We start from the raw sequence: 16,035 nt of genomic DNA, 5'->3' as shown, positions 1-16,035 counted from the left end.
AAAAAGCAGCTTATCTAAGCTCAGATCATTGAGGAGGGACAGATGCAAACCTTCTGAACAGACTTATTTCTGCCAATACTGTACAATATTCTAGTTTCTTAGGTGTGCTCCAGGGAAGCCGGTATATGTACACATAACTACTGTTTAGAAAATTCAAGGTTGCATAAAAGGGTGATTTGCAAATGTACATCTATTCTGGACCTTTTCCTATCTCCCCTAGATCCATCACCCTCACCATATACCTAGTTCTTACTCGCCCTGAACTCTCACTCCATCCTCATCTTCATCATAGCCTAGACCCTCACTTGTCCTGGACTTTCATCCCATTTCAGCTAAAGCTGGGGAGTCCTCAGTTGTACCCCATCCCATGGCAGGGAAGTATTTGCCCACACTTGATAAATACTGTAAAGGTGAAAGGTAAATTACTTCTTCGCAATAAGTGCACTCAAACATTTCTGTTTTAAAGTAGAATAATACAGCTATGTGCTATCACATAGTGATCAGAGGAAAATGCCATGTCATTGTGAAAATTAACACCTGAGACTGAAATTATAATCATTTATCTTGGGGGCTGGAGATGGCACACACATTGTAGTGCACAATAACCAGGGTTGGAACTTTCGGAAAGTAAACTGGTGTCTGTTCAGTGATCTTACCAACAAATCTATTCCTGCAATTCCAATTAACTCTATCCCCTCTGAAGATTCCTACAGGCGCTTCCGCCAAGCCATCTTCCCAAGCTTCCCAAGCTATTCCTCGTGGGAGACGTGCTAACTATATGCCTTGTCTTGATGCTGAATGCGAGCAACTACTAAAGCAGTATGATGAGTCGGGCGACTCAGATGTGGCCGACCATCTCATTGCCTCCCTGGATGCAGCACGCCAAGCCCACTGGCAACAACTCACAGAAAGTCTGAACTTCACCCACTCAAGTAGGAAGGCCTGGAAGCTTCTTCATAGTCTGGGTGCCAGTAGCCAACCCTCTCCCATCTCCCATCCTCCCATATCTCCAAACTCAGTGGCCGGCCAGTCACCTAACTCAAGTTGGACGTGCTAAGATCGACCCAGTCTGGAAAAGAGAAATTTCCCATGAGTGGTCATCCCACTTCCGTTTATCTTGTCCATCTCCAAAACTCTCTCCCTTTACACTGTCTGAACTGGAAGACACTTTGAAGAGGGTTAAACCAGGAATGGCTGCTGGCTATGATAACATCACCCCAGAACTCATTCTTAACTTGGGCCCCACAGCAAAGAAGTGGCTCACTACATTCCTGTCCCACATCTTGGAAACCGAATCTATGCCCAAAATTTGGCATCGTGCGAAGATAATAGCAGTTTTGAAACCAAAGAAAGACCCAACACTGGCCGCCAGCTATAGACCAATTTCTCTCCTCTCCGTGTGTTACAAACTCCTTGAGAGGCTGCTTCTGTCACGAATTTCTCCTCTTACAGAGAAATTCCTATCACCTGCCCAAGCTGGTTTCTGCCCAGGAAGATCTACCTGCGAACAAGTCCTGGCCCTCTAAACTTACATTGAAAATGGATTCCAGAAGAATTTAAAGACGGGTGCTGTCTTTGTTGATCTCACAGCAGCCTATGACACGGTCTGGCACTGTGGTCTCCTAGTCAAGATCTCAAGATGCCTGCCTCCATGGGTGGCCAACACTATATCGTTTCTTCTCCAAAACAGAAGATTCCGGGTGCATCTGGGTGACAAGTCTAGCAGATGGAGACTTGTCTCAAGTAGCCTCCCCCAGGGCTCTGTTCTGGCTCCTACGCTATTTAATATTTACATCAATGACCTTCCAGAAACTTCTTCAAGGAAGTTCATCTACGCCAATGACATCTGCTGTGCAACTCAGGCATCCAAGTTTGACATCCTCGAGGAAACACTCACGAAAGACATGTCTCTGATATCTGATTACTGTAAAAAATGGCGACTAATCCCTAGCACTGCAAAAATGATATCATCTGTTTTCCATCTACACCATGCCTTGGCCTCGCGTGAGCTTAATGTGCAGCTTGACAATATGAGAACCTGGCATGAAGCCCAGCCAGTCTATCTTGGCATTACTCTCGATCGCACCCTGTCATTTCACAATCATCTCATAAAAACTGCAGCAAAGGTGGGTGCGAGGAATAACATCATTGCAAGACTGGCCAGCTCCTCATGGGTGTGAGCGCTTCCACACTACGATCATCATCTCTGGCATTATGCTATTCCATAGCAGAATACTGTGCCCCAGTATGGTACCGTAGCCCCCATGTCCACATGGTCAATTCCAATTATATTCTTCCATGAGGATAATTTCTGGAACCATCCATTCCACCCTGGTTCCATGGCTGCCAGTTCTTAGCAACATCGCCCTGCCAGATATTCATCGGGATGCGGAATCATCTAAATTCATTTCCCACGTCTACGCTCAACTGGACCTGCCAATATACGCAGATATCTTCGCCCACCCTGTTCAACGCTTGACGTCTCGTCATCCAATCTGGTCTCCTACGCCTACACTGAACTTCTCTGTTCCAAACTCTTGGAAACAGAGTTGGCAGTCAGCTGAGGTAAAGAACAAACACGTCATCACAGTCCCCTGTAAGCGTCAACCCGGCTTTGACCTAGCACGTTATGATTGGGCCCTCCTCAATCGCTATCGAACAGGCCATAGCCGGTGTGCCGCTATGTTCCATCGCTGGGGAGCCAGAGACGACCTGAACTGCCCCTGCGGCTACAGACAGACTATGACCCACATAGTCAACGACTGCCACCTCTCCAGATTCAAAGGAGGTCTCGAAACTTTACATCAGGCTCAACCTGACGCTGTTGACTGGCTATGGAAGAAGGGCAAACGCTAGAAGAAGAAGAAGAACCAGGGTTCAAAACCTCAGTCCCCACAACCAGTGAAACAGTGGAACAGTGTTGCAGGTTTCTATCTCTATCTATCTCTATCTAATCTATATCTATCTCTCCCTCTCCTCAATTTCTATCAATATCCAAAGTAAACTTTAAAATTATGATCATTTATCTTAATAATTTACTTTAATACTTCAATGCAGACTTAAGACAGTAAGTTGTATTATTAGGCTATCACATATATGTTTTAATGTTAGTATTCTAGCTATAAGCTAAGTACTATTGGTAATCATTTTTGTTTGTTTGTTTTGTTTGGTTTTTGGTCACTTGGATAATTGCTGGGTTCAGTGCTTGTACAATGACTCCACAACTTCTGGTAGACTTTTTTTTTAATAGAGAAAGAAATAGGAGGAGAAACAGGGAGACAGAGAGACATCTGCAATACCATTTCACCAGTCATGAGCTGTTGTTCCTCCAGCCCCCTCCAGGTCAAAAGCTGCAGTCTTCAATTAGAGTTCTCCTACATCCTCACACATGGAAATGTATTCATTCCAATTCACCAACATTAAAGTCCTTATTGTCAGTGATTTTACAGTTGAAACAACAAACTGAAGACCAGAAAACTTTGTCCCACATTAAGGAGAGAGTCAGCTGGAAACACAGCTGCAGTCTCTCGATATGCTTCATGCATTTGATCACTGTGATTACTTTCTGAACCAAAAGTGTCGTATAGGGGGGCTGGGTGATAGTGCAACAGGTTAAGTATATGCAAAGACCAGCATATGAATCCCAACTAAAGCCCGAGTTCCCCACATGCAGGAGGGTCATTTCACAAGTGGTGATGCAGGTCTGCAAGTGTCTATCTTTCTCTCCCCTTCTCTGTCTTCCTCTCCTCTCTTGATTTCTCTCTGTCCTATCCAACAACAACAACAGCTATAACAACAATAACAATAACAACCACAACAAGGGCAAAAAAAATGGGTAAAATAGCCTCCACAAGAAGTGGATTCGTAGTGCTGGCACCAAACCCTAGCGATAACCCTGGAGGCCAAAAAAAAAAAAAAAGTGTCATATAAACATTCAGGTTTTTTAATGAAACGAATCCAATTACAAGGAAGACTAAGGCAAGTATAAACCTATGGGACTACATCAAATTAAAAAGCTTCTTCACAGCAAAAGAAACCACTACCCAAATCAAGAGACCCCTCCCAGAATGGGAGAAGATCTTTACATGCCATACATCAGATAAGAGTTTAATAACCAACATATATAAAGAGCTTACCAGACTCAACAACAAGACAACAAATAACCCCATCCAAAAATGGGGGTAGGAATTGGACAGAATATTCACCACAGAAGAGATCCAAAAGGCCGAGAAACACATGAAAAAATGCTCCAAGTCTCTGATTGTCAGAGAAATGCAAATCAAGACAACAATGAGATATCACTTCACTCCTGTGAGAATGTCACACGTCAGAAAAGATAACAGCAGCAAATGCTGGAGAGGATGTGGGGTCAAAGGAACCCTCCTGCACTGCTGGTGGGAATGTCAATTGGTCCAACCTCTGTGGAGAACAGTCTGGAGAACTCTCAGAAGGCTAGAAATGGACCTACCCTATGACCCTGCAATTCCCCTCCTGGGGATATATCCTAAGGAACCCAACACATCCATCCAAAAAGATCTGTGTACACATATGTTCTTGGCAGCACAATTTGTAATAGCCAAAACCTGGAAGCAACCCAGGTGTCCAACAACAGATGAGTGGCTGAGCAAGTTGTGGTATATATACACAATGGAATACTACTCAGCTGTAAAAAATGGTGACTTCACCGTTTTCAGCCGATCTTGGATGGACCTTGAAAAAATCATGTTGAGTGAAAGAAGTCAGAAACAGAAGGATGAATATGGGATGATCTCACTCTCAGGCCGAAGTTGAAAAACAAGATTAGAAAAGAAAACACAAGTCGAACCTGAAATGGAATTGGAGTATTACACCAAAGTAAAAGACTCTGGGGTGGGTGGGTGGGTGGGGAGAATACAGGTCCATGAAAAATGATGAATGAAATAGTGGGGGTTGTATTGCTAAATGGGAATCTGGGGAATGTTATGCATGTAAAAAAAAAAAAGAAGTAGAAACGCAAAGCAGAAATTGACTGAGTTTGGAGTATGGCACCAAAGTAAGAAAGCAGAAGTATACTAGAGTTTGCAGTGAGTACCTCCCTAATACTTCCTCTCCACTTTTCCAAGCTTTGGGTCCATGATTGCTCAACAATTTGTTTGGCTTTGTATGTTAACTCTCTTTTCAGTCACCAGGTTCCAGGTGTCATCAGGATGCCGGCCAGACTTCCCTGGATTGAAGACACCACCAATGTGTCCTGGAGCTCAGCTTCCCCAGAGACCCATCCTACTAGGGAAAGAGAGAGGCAGACTGGGAGTATGGACCGACCAGTCAACGCCCATGTTCAGCGGAAGCAATTACAGAAGCCAGACCTTCTACCTTCTGCAACCCACAATGACCCTGGGTCCATGCTCCCAGAGGGATAGAAAATGGGAAAGCTATCGGGGGAGGGGGTGGGATATGGAGATTGGGCGGTGGGAATTGTGTGGAGTTGTACCCCTCCTACCCTATGGTTTTGTTAATTAATCCTTTCTTAAATAAAAAAAAAAATTTGGAAAAAAAAAATTCAGGTTTTTTGATGACCCTGAAAATATTTTCACTTTAAAATCTTAAAGATGTTTTGCATTTCTTTCACATATGCACAGAGAAGACAGGCACCATTTAGGAATAGCTCAGCTACCTGAGCTATTTATTTCCCTGGATGCTTTAGTTTACATCTTCAATTTAAGCAGTATGAGTTGTCCAATTTTTGACACTTGACCTTCTCCTCAAGCATTAATAACAAATAAGTAGTTAACAAATATAACTTTGGATGGAATCACAGTTTTTGAACATATATTTCCCATTCAAAGTCATCATATAACTATTTTTTTTTTCATTTTTCTTATTTACCTTTGTTTTTATTGCCACCAGTGTGAACTCTACCAGCTGATCAAAGACCTGGTCTCTTATTATCATCTTTATTTTTTTACATATCTTTTTTTTTATTTGTGACTAATATATTTTACATGATTGTAAGATTACAGGATATAGTTCCATGTCACACCACCACCTAAGTTTTATGGTCCCACCCTCCAAATTTATGATTGCTTTTAGAGAATGAGAACTTTAAGTCTGCTTTAATTTGTGCAAATTAAATATTTTCTTATAATCTTTGGACATTATAATGCAAGTATATATTGAAAATAAGCTTAGACACATTAATAATGCATTAAAGATACCCATTTTCCTGTAGTAACCACTACAGAAATCTCTTTAAACCATGAAAGATAAAAGTGACCCCAGTTTATGAGAAAAATCTCAACTTGATTATAATAAATTACTCACAAAGTAATAAAATTACTACTGATAAAATGTGTAATTTTCATAATATTAAACATATTTCTGTTTTCTCACCTGAAAAAATGCAGATGGTAACACCACAGGTTATATGAAATGTTCTACTTTTGTCCAGCAATCTTCTGGTTCTCCTGCTTGAAACCTACATAAAAATAATTTATCAAATCAATGGGGTTTACAGTCAACAATATTTATACACCTTTCCTATATTAGGGAGCTACTCTTCTTCCCTGATCCAGCTTTCTAGCCCTTTCTCCAGCCATGACATTATCTCCCCAGAAAATAACTTGGATCCACCTGCATATCAGATTTCAGGCTGAGGGAAGAAGAAAAAAAAAAAAACTAGTATAGCCACAGGCTCTTTGGAAAATAACTAAAATATGCCTACTAGTTATCTATAGAATGGAGACCCCACACACACACACTCTTCATCTGCACTATTCTAGTCTTTAGGTTCATGATTAGTCAACAACTTGTTTGTCTTTATATGTTAACTATCTTTTCAGCCACCAGGTTCCAGATGTTAGCATGATGCCAACCAGTCTTCCCTGAATAGACAACCCCACCAATGTGTCCTAGAGCCCTGCTTCCCCAGAGCCCCACTAGGGAAAGAGAGAGACAGGCTGGGAGTATGGATCGACCTGTCAATGCCCATGTTCAGCGGGGAAGCAGTTACAGAAGCCAGACCTTCCACCTTCTGCACCCCACAATGACCTTGGATCCATACTCCCAGAGGGATAAAGAATAGGAAAGCTATCAGGGGAGGAGATGCGATATGGAATTCAGATGGTGGGAATTGTGTGGAGTTGTATCCCTCTTATCCTATGGCTTTGTCAATATTTCCTTTTTATAATTAAAAATAATTTATCAAGGTAAAAATGATTTAAAAAGCCTTATACAAAGAACTTTTACTATAACATCAACATTTTGGGAATTTGGTAGACTTATCAACTAAAAATTTTAAGATGAATTATGTTATATCTAGTCAATGGAACACTGGAACTATTTAAAGAGAACTAGAGTATTTTGTTATTATTTTATAGAGACAGGAAGGTACACAGACAGAGAATGGGAGACCACAGCGCCTAAGTTCCTTTGATGAAGTGGAGGATAGACTCTAACCTAGGTTGTGCACATGGCAAAGCAGCACACTATTCAAGTGAGCTATTTCATTGGCCAAACATGATAATCTTATTACTTATATAGAAAGGTGTGGAAATAATGAGTTATAAACTTTAAAACAGAAACTAGACTACGGTCCTATAAATTTTTTTGAATTTAGTTTTTGCCGTTGCTAGGACTTCACATGTCTGAGAAGACATTCAGATAGAAAGAGTGAGAGAAGGAAAGACATCACAAAACCAAAGGAATTGGTCTTAAGCTAGAGTTCTATGTGTAACACAACAGGATCACCATCCAGGTGAGCTATTTTTCCAGCCTTTTATATTATTTTAAGTTAAAATTATTATAGTTTAACATGTCTGTAGGTATTAAAACCAACTTGTAATCAGCAGGATTGCTGGTAAAGCTATATAAGGGGAACTTTCTAAGTACTTTTGGAAGGTCTGATTTTTTTTTTTTCATGTGTTTCTCGGCCTTTTGGATCTCTTCTGTGGTGAATATTCTGTCCAAGTCCTCCCCCCATTTTTGGATGGGGTTATTTGTTGTCTTGTTGTTGAGTCTGGCAAGCTCTTTATATATGTTGGTTATTAAACTCTTTTTTTAAATAATTTATTTCTTTATTGGGGAATTAATGTTTTACATTCAACAGTAAATACAATAATTTGTACATGCATAACATTCCCCATGCATAACATTCGCCATTCGGAATGTCTGATTTTGTTACATGTAAGAATTCTCTTTGTAATCAAAAACCAAAATTACAGTTTTTTTTTAAAGATTGATTTATACTTTAAGAAGAAGGAGATAAATCAGAGCACTACTCCCAGGTCTGAAACATGTCTTGCTAGGGGATCAAACCTAGGACCTTGTGTGTGCAAGTCCTGTGTTCTACCACTGAGTTATATCTCCCAGGTCAAAAAAAAAAATTGAAACATTTACATCTATGGTTTTAAAGGTTTGCTTGATCTTATGATAAAATAAAATGTTAACCATTTTAATGTCTTTGTTTCACACCCGAGGACAGTTATTTCAGACATAAAATACTAAGAGACTGAAGTATATAGTTTTCATTTCATTTATCTTCTCTCTGAAGGCAAATGGCCAATCATAATATCAAAACTTTTCATGTAACAATAGTAGGCAACTTAAAGAATGTTATTTTGACAAATTACTATATGAAAACAAAGGTTTTATGAGGACTGGGGAGAGAGCATAACGGTTCTGCAACTGACTTTCACACCCGAGATTTTGAGTTCCCAGGTTCAATCTTTAGTACCAACAGAATCTAGAACTGAGCAATGCTCTAGTAAAATAACACATTAGTTAATAAATCATAAAATAAAAGTTTTATAAATGTAATTGTATAAAAGGGTTGAGTTGTATTATAGCAAATTAGTTCAGGTAAAATTCAGAGAATGACATTTCAGGTGGTAGATCAAGTATATGACTCTCATGCATGAGCTTCTGAATTTGATCCAAACAACCACCAATACTAGAGATATGATATAATGTCTCTCTGTCTTAATAACAAATAGATAAATCTCAGATTCCAGGTGGTGACACACCAGGTAGAGAAAAAAATGCTACAATGTGAAAGGACCCAGTTTCAAGTTCCCAGTCCTCACTTGCTGGGGGAGAAGCTTCACAAATGGTAGAACAGTGCTGCAAGTGTCTCTCTTCCTGTATATCTCTCCCTTCCCTATTGATTGATCTGTCTCTATTCAATACGTAAATAATAAAAATACTTTAAAAAAACTTCACAGAACATCAAAGTAATTTCATGTTAACAACACTTTTCACAGAACTTCAGAATTTATCTAACTATGTCTTCTTGTATTAATGAGGAAAGAAATGCATATATCCCATCACCACATACACATACAAGGACTATCAAAAACAAAAAATAATTTCAGATGAGTTCTAACTGACCAAAGGCTTAGATTGGTTATCGTTCCTCTCTCTCTCCCTCTCCCTCTCGCCTCTCATCTCTCACCTCTCTCTTTCTTGTTCCCTCTCTTTTTCACTCTTTATCATTCAGCTTACAATCTTGATTATCAAAGCTGTCAAAACTAATTAGTCATCATCCCATCTGTTATTCAAATACTGTGGTGCATCTGGTAGAATTCACATGTTACAAAGTGCAAGAGCCTAGGTTCAAGTCCCTGGTCTCCACCTGCAGGAGGGAAGCTTCATAAGTGATGAAGTAGTGCTACAGGTATCTTTCTATTTCCTCCCTCCCTATATCATCTTAATTTCTTTCTGTCTCTATCTAAAAATAAAAAGTAAATAAATAATTTAATTTTAAAAGTCAGAATCTCAATGAGGCTTGGATGAGTGGAATGAGTGGAGCTAACCACCAGTGTCAATAATCTTTCCAAGTGACTTTATTCTCTTTAGGCTCTCTGTCTGCAGGTGCCCAACTGCAAAATCACTGTGAGACTCCATGCTTACACACAGAGATTGCTTACTCTAGTGCTAATAATTCTGTTAACTATGTCTGCTCTTTTAACTCATACATAATAGTGTCACAGAATAGTTTCCCAGTCTTTGCTATCATTTTCTAAGTAATAATTGTGACAGTCTAGCCATAAAACCTAAGCTGATGGAAGATTCCTCTGTTGGCACTCATTCTTATACAGACAGATAACACCCCAGAATTCGCCTTACCTTCTGGGAGCCTCTGAGGTAAGCCAGGAGTGTTCTGCACATAGGTAAGAGGATGAAGCTGCAGTTGAGGTTCAAAACAGCTGCAGAGGCTCTACTTAGACACAATCCTAGCTAAACAAAAACAAGACTAGTATGAAAACACAGACTGAGATAAGAAACCCCATGCATTCAGGCTGATCTGTCTTTGTTCTTCCTCTTAGGATCAAGAAGAGTTTAAAATAATCCTCTAATTTCCTCTCCCCCCCAAAAAACCCCATGAGAGAGGCTGGTCTCTTCTCCTCTGCTCTCAAAAAGACCGAGTCACCTCTCATTTCAACTACTCTTATAATCACCTTAGTCATGTTTTCTGGTACAAGGTCAACTATGTTTTCTTTCCCTTACTAAATGCTCCTGAGCATTCCAAATCCTGGAGAGCCACCATATGCTCAGGAAAGCCCTGTTCATTTAAAAATTCAAAGGGGGCACTCATGTGTGTGTGTGTGTGTGTGTGTGCGCGCGGCAAGCAAGTGTGCCCTTCTTTAATTCCACACTTTGCCCAAGTATTTGTGTCACTGCCCTACTGCTTGCCTCCATGACCTTTACTTTCTGACTGTACTCATACTTCAGGTTAACTCTAAGCATTGTTCTTCCAGCAACAACAAAAAAAGCCAAATAGATTCTCAACTCCACTGTGCCACCTACAAACCTAAGCAAAACCCCACTGCACAGGATATATTTTTCAAGAAATCAGTTCTGGGATTCATTTTTAAATCAAATGATTACTGCTACTGCTATACTGCATTTTTCTTGGACAATTCACTTTCTCCATGTGAACAGTGAATCACACAAAAATAAGAAGTGGGATCAATATTAGACACTTATCCAGGAATACACAAACAAAAATAATAATTTATTCTGAGGCTACTAGCTAAGAAATATGTCCCTGTATTCTACAATTGACAAATCTCTTAGATAACTGATTTGACATTCTTCTGAAATTATTGATCCCCAGAGATTTTCAGTGAAATAATTCACAAAATAGCCACTGAGCTACACAATGTAAGCATGTGAAATATTAAGAAAGTAGTTAACAGTTTCAGTAATGTAAAGTAATAATTTCCACTAACATACAATAGTAATTAATATCTGAAGTTAGAAATTTACCACATTATGAGCTAGATTATTTTAGAAAAACAATTCAATTTCTGGGAGGCGTGGTTTTGGAGTAGCCATGGTCCTATCTCTGCTCTCCCCAAAACAATTGAACACAAGAGATTGAATAGGACACATAATCTACAGCTGAAAAATCTACAGCCTCAGGTCAGTGTTCTCATACAGTTGGGGCAAATAGGGGAGCGGGTTGGAAGACACAGTCAAATCCAGAGCTCCAGGAGGGCGGTAGCATGGCATCAACCCATGCTGTCTTTAACAGTAGTGCAGTTATCAGACCCAGAAGAACATAAATCAGAGCTTAAAATCTCTCAATCTTTGATTAAATTATTTTTTTCTCAGAGTTTAAGACAAGGACCAAAAATCTTTCACCATAAAATATTCCAAAATACCCCACCCGTATGCATCACTGGAGATTATACAAACAAGAAAAACCTAGAGACTACAACAGCACCACCTACTGGCCAATAATAACCAATATTATACACGTATAAACAAAGAGGCAAACAACTAAATATGCCACAAAGAACAGAAAGAAAAAAGAAAAACAGAAAGAAGCAAATCAGATGAAATCCAAGAAATTCCAGATGCAGAGAGTCTATCAGAGACTTACTATAGAAAGCTTATTATGAGAACTCTACAAGAACTTAAGCAAGAATTGAAAGAGCATTTCACTTTGGAATTAAGACACACAAAAGTGGAACTAAGCACATAATTTGACAAGAAGCTACAAAGATTGAAAGAAAACCTTCAAGCAGCGTTCACTAAGAAGTTAGGAAGCATGAAAGGAAAATTTCAAACAGAACTACAAGGACTTAAAGACACCTTTAGTGCAGTAAAAACTCAGGTAGAAGGCTTAGAAAGTAGACTCACACATGCAAAAGAAAGAATTTCCAATCTAGAGACACAATTAGTCCACTCTTTCAGTTCAAAGATGAGGGAGAGGAAAAGTTTGGAAAGAATGAAGTTACTCTGTGAAATTGTAGATTCTGCAAAAAGGTCAAATGTATGAGTTACAGCAATACCCAAAGAGGTCGACCTGGTCAAAGGTCCAGAGGTAACTTTCAGAGAAATTTTAGCTGAAAATTTCCCTCACCTAGGCAATCCTCAGAACATACTTATATCAACAGCAGACCTATCACCCAGGTTCATAAATCCAAAACAACCAACACCAAGGCACATTATTGCAAAATTATCAAAGTTCAATGGCAAGGAAAAAAAAATTGCACACTGCTAGAGAAAGGAAAGAAGTTACATACAAAGGCAGAACTATCAGACTCATCATATTTTTCTTCACATACCTGAAAGGTAAGGAGAGAGTGAAATGACATATTCAAAGCACTAAAGGAGAGGGAATTCCAGACACAAATTTGGTATCCTACAAAATTATTCAAGTATGAGGGAAAAATGATGCTGAGGAATTATTCTGATGCAGTCTCTGCCCCCAGGTTTTACCACACCCTGCTAAATCCTAGCAGTGCCCCCTTTCAACCAATCCTGTCCCCACATGTCACCCCTGATTGTTGCCCAATAAAAGCTCTTCCACTTCCCCCTCTCTCTCTCTGGGCCCTCTCTCTCTCTGGGCCGTCTCTCTCTCTCTCTCTCTCTCTCTCTCTCTCTCTCTCTGTTCTCTCTCTCTCTCTCTCTCTCTCTCTCTCTCTCTCAATTGCTCCTTGCCCAGTGGTGAGGTAGTGGGGACGGCCATTTTCGGCTGACTCCACATGGCGTGAGCCACCCCCTCCTGATCCAATAATAAAGATTTGTGTACCTCACTTGCTCCGGACCTCTCTCTCTCTCCTCTCTGCGGCGCAGCCCGACACCCGACAGAAAAATAAAGTTTTTCTCAAATATTCAAAAACAAAAGAAATTTGCCACAATCAACACCACCTTACAGGAAATACTGGAGTCCTACAGGAAGGAGGAACCAAAGGAACATGCATTCTAAGCAAGGTGGACAGCAGTAGACTAGAAACAAGAACACAATAAAAATAGAAAAGAGCAACAAGCAAATAGGGGAGAGACTTAAAAGACAAGAAGCCCTATCAAATGTTTGTTAATCAAGATCAACTCAAAAAAGACTTTTTTAAATACACAATGCTAGTTACTATGCTTGTGGTTACCACAAAACAAAACAAGGAACAGATATCTACAGAATGCACAAGAAAAATCAGTGAAGAATTAACCACAGAAACTCATCCACACAAAAGGACAGGTAGAAAAAAAATGGACAAAGCTTCAACATTTTTTAAATAAACTCATAACATAAAAATCAGAATGGGCATAAGTAAACCACATGTATCAATAATCACCCTAAATGTGAATGACCTAAATTCACCTGTTAAAAGACTCATAGTAACTAAATGAATTAAAGAACAGGATCCATCCATTATATGTCTTCAGGAAACACACATCCAAAGAAAAGACAAACAGAAACTGAATATAAGAAGTTGGAGCAAGATATACCAAGCTAATAAATCACAAAAAGGGGGGGCAGGGACAGCTATTCTGACCTCTGATAAAATAGACTTTCAGGCAAAGAAAGTAATCAGAGATAAAGAAAGATACTACATAATGGTTAAAGGATCAATCAAACAAAAAGATAGAACCATCATAAATATATATGTTCCAAACTTAGGAGTACCCAAATATACAAAACAAACACTTACTGAACTCAGTGGAGACAATAATAGCAATACAAAAATAGTAGGAGATTTCAATACACCACTCACAGCAAGAGACAGAACATCAGGACAAAAAAAAAATCAATAGAGAAATAGTGAACTTAAACAAAACAATTGATGAAATAGACCTAATAAATAGATACATAATTTTCAAGTAATGAATACACATTCTTCTCAACTACACATGGAATATTTACAAGGATTGACCACATGCTGGGCCACAAAGACAGTCTAAACAAATATGTAAATATTAAAATTATAAAATACATCCTTTCATACCATGAAGGCATGAAACTAGAAATCAACCTAAACTAGAAATCAAGCTAAACAATATGCTGCTGAACTATGAATGGGTCATTGAAGAGATCAAAAATAGATACTAATAATTACCTCAATACCAATGTAAATGAAGAAGACAGTTCCCAGACCCTATGGTATGCAGCAAAAGCAGTGCTGAAAGGGAAGTTCATAGCAGTACAGGTCCACACTAGTAAACAGAAGAAATTAGGAGTAAATCATCTAAAAACCCACTTCTGCTAGCTAGAATTGGAACAACAAAAAGATCCAGGAGTCAGCACGAGATAGGAAGTAGTTAAAATCAGAGCATAAATCAATGAAATAGAAAATAAGGAGACCATTAGGAAGATTAATGAACCCAAGAGCTCGTTCTCTGAAAGGATGAAAAAAGAAAGAAAAAGAGAGAGAGAATGAGAAATCACTCAGAAATGAAAGAGGAGATATTACAACAGATGAGGTAGAAATTCAAAAGATTATGCAAGAAAATTATGGACATCTATATGGAACCAAATTCCACAACTTAGAAGAAATTGACACATTCTTACAGTCATACCAAATTCCAACCTTGACACAAGAGAAAATAGATAAACTTAATAAGGCCAATCAGTAGTAAAGAAATTGAAACAGTAATCAAAAGTCTACCCAAGAACAAAAGCCCGTGCACTGATGGCTATACTAATAAATTTTACAAAACTTTCAAAGAACTAACATCCATCCTCCTCAAACTCTTTCAGAAAATAGAAGAAGAAACAACACATCCAAACACATTCTACAAACTAACATCACCCTGATCCCCAAAGCAGGAAAAAATCCCACCAAAAAAGAAAAGTATAGACCTATATCTCTGATGAACAGTGATGCAAAGATCCTCAACAAAATCTTGGCTAAATGAATACAATATATTAGGAGAATAATTCACCAAGATCAAAGTGGGACTCATCCCTGGGAAACAAGATGGTTCAACATCCCTAAGTTAATAAATGTAATCCACTATATCAGAAAAATCAAAGATAAAAATCATATGATTTTATCAATTTATGCAGAAAAAAATATTAGACAGCGTACAACATTCATTTATGATAAAGGACCTCAAGAAATTGGGAGTGGAAGGAAAAATCCTTAATATAATAAAGGCTATATACTCCCTGATCCAGCTTCCTGGTCCTTTTTCCAGCCATGACATCATCTCCCCAGACAATAACTTGGATCCACCTGCACACCTTAAAGAAGTAGAGGAAGAGAAACAAAGGAACCCTAAAGCAACCAGAAGAACGGAAATCACTAAAACTAGAGCAGAAATGAACATGGAAGATAAGAGAACCCTACAAAAGATCAATGAAGCCAAATGTTGGTTCTTTGAAAAATTAAACAATATTGACAAACCCTTAGCCAGGGTCACTAAAAAAAAAAAAAGGTGGGGAGAAGAATCAAATAAATGGAATTGTAAATGATAGAGGAGATATGACAACTGACACCACAGAAATACAGATAATCATGCAAAACTTTTATGAAGAATTATACACCACCAAGCTAGAGAATCTGGAAGAAATGGAAGAATTCCGAGAAACATACACCCATCCAAAACTGAATGAAGAAGAACTACAAAACCTAAATACACCAATCACAAACAAACAAAAAAAAAAATTGAAACAGTTATTAAGAATAATCTTCCCTGAGAGTCGGGCAGTAGCTCAGCGGGTTAAGTGCAGGTGGCGCAAAGCATAAGGATTGGCATAAGGATCCCGGTTCGAGCCCCCAACTCCCCACCTGCAGGGGAGTAACTTCACAAGTGGTGAAGCAGGTCTGC

At 38.9% G+C, this 16,035-nt stretch overlaps 1 protein-coding gene across 3 annotated transcripts in view; it reads right to left on the bottom strand.

Annotated features, from left to right (window-relative positions):
* Window positions 1-16,035, bottom strand: part of NOX4 (NADPH oxidase 4) — a 187,696-nt gene that overhangs the window by 152,441 nt on the left and 19,220 nt on the right. For all 3 annotated transcript variants that reach the window (XM_060176671.1, XM_060176670.1, XM_060176669.1), the window contains exons 3-4: window positions 10,102-10,212; window positions 6,370-6,454 (exon numbers count right to left, since the gene is read on the bottom strand). In XM_060176671.1, the coding sequence (XP_060032654.1) occupies window positions 6,370-6,454; window positions 10,102-10,212 (196 nt within the window). The remainder of the gene's footprint in view (window positions 1-6,369; window positions 6,455-10,101; window positions 10,213-16,035) is intronic.

This window comes from Erinaceus europaeus, chromosome 17 (assembly GCF_950295315.1).
Source record: "Erinaceus europaeus chromosome 17, mEriEur2.1, whole genome shotgun sequence".
NCBI lineage: Eukaryota > Metazoa > Chordata > Mammalia > Eulipotyphla > Erinaceidae > Erinaceus > Erinaceus europaeus.
The sequence above is the reverse complement of the archived record's forward strand: the minus strand, read 5'-3'. Positions and strand labels throughout refer to the sequence as shown.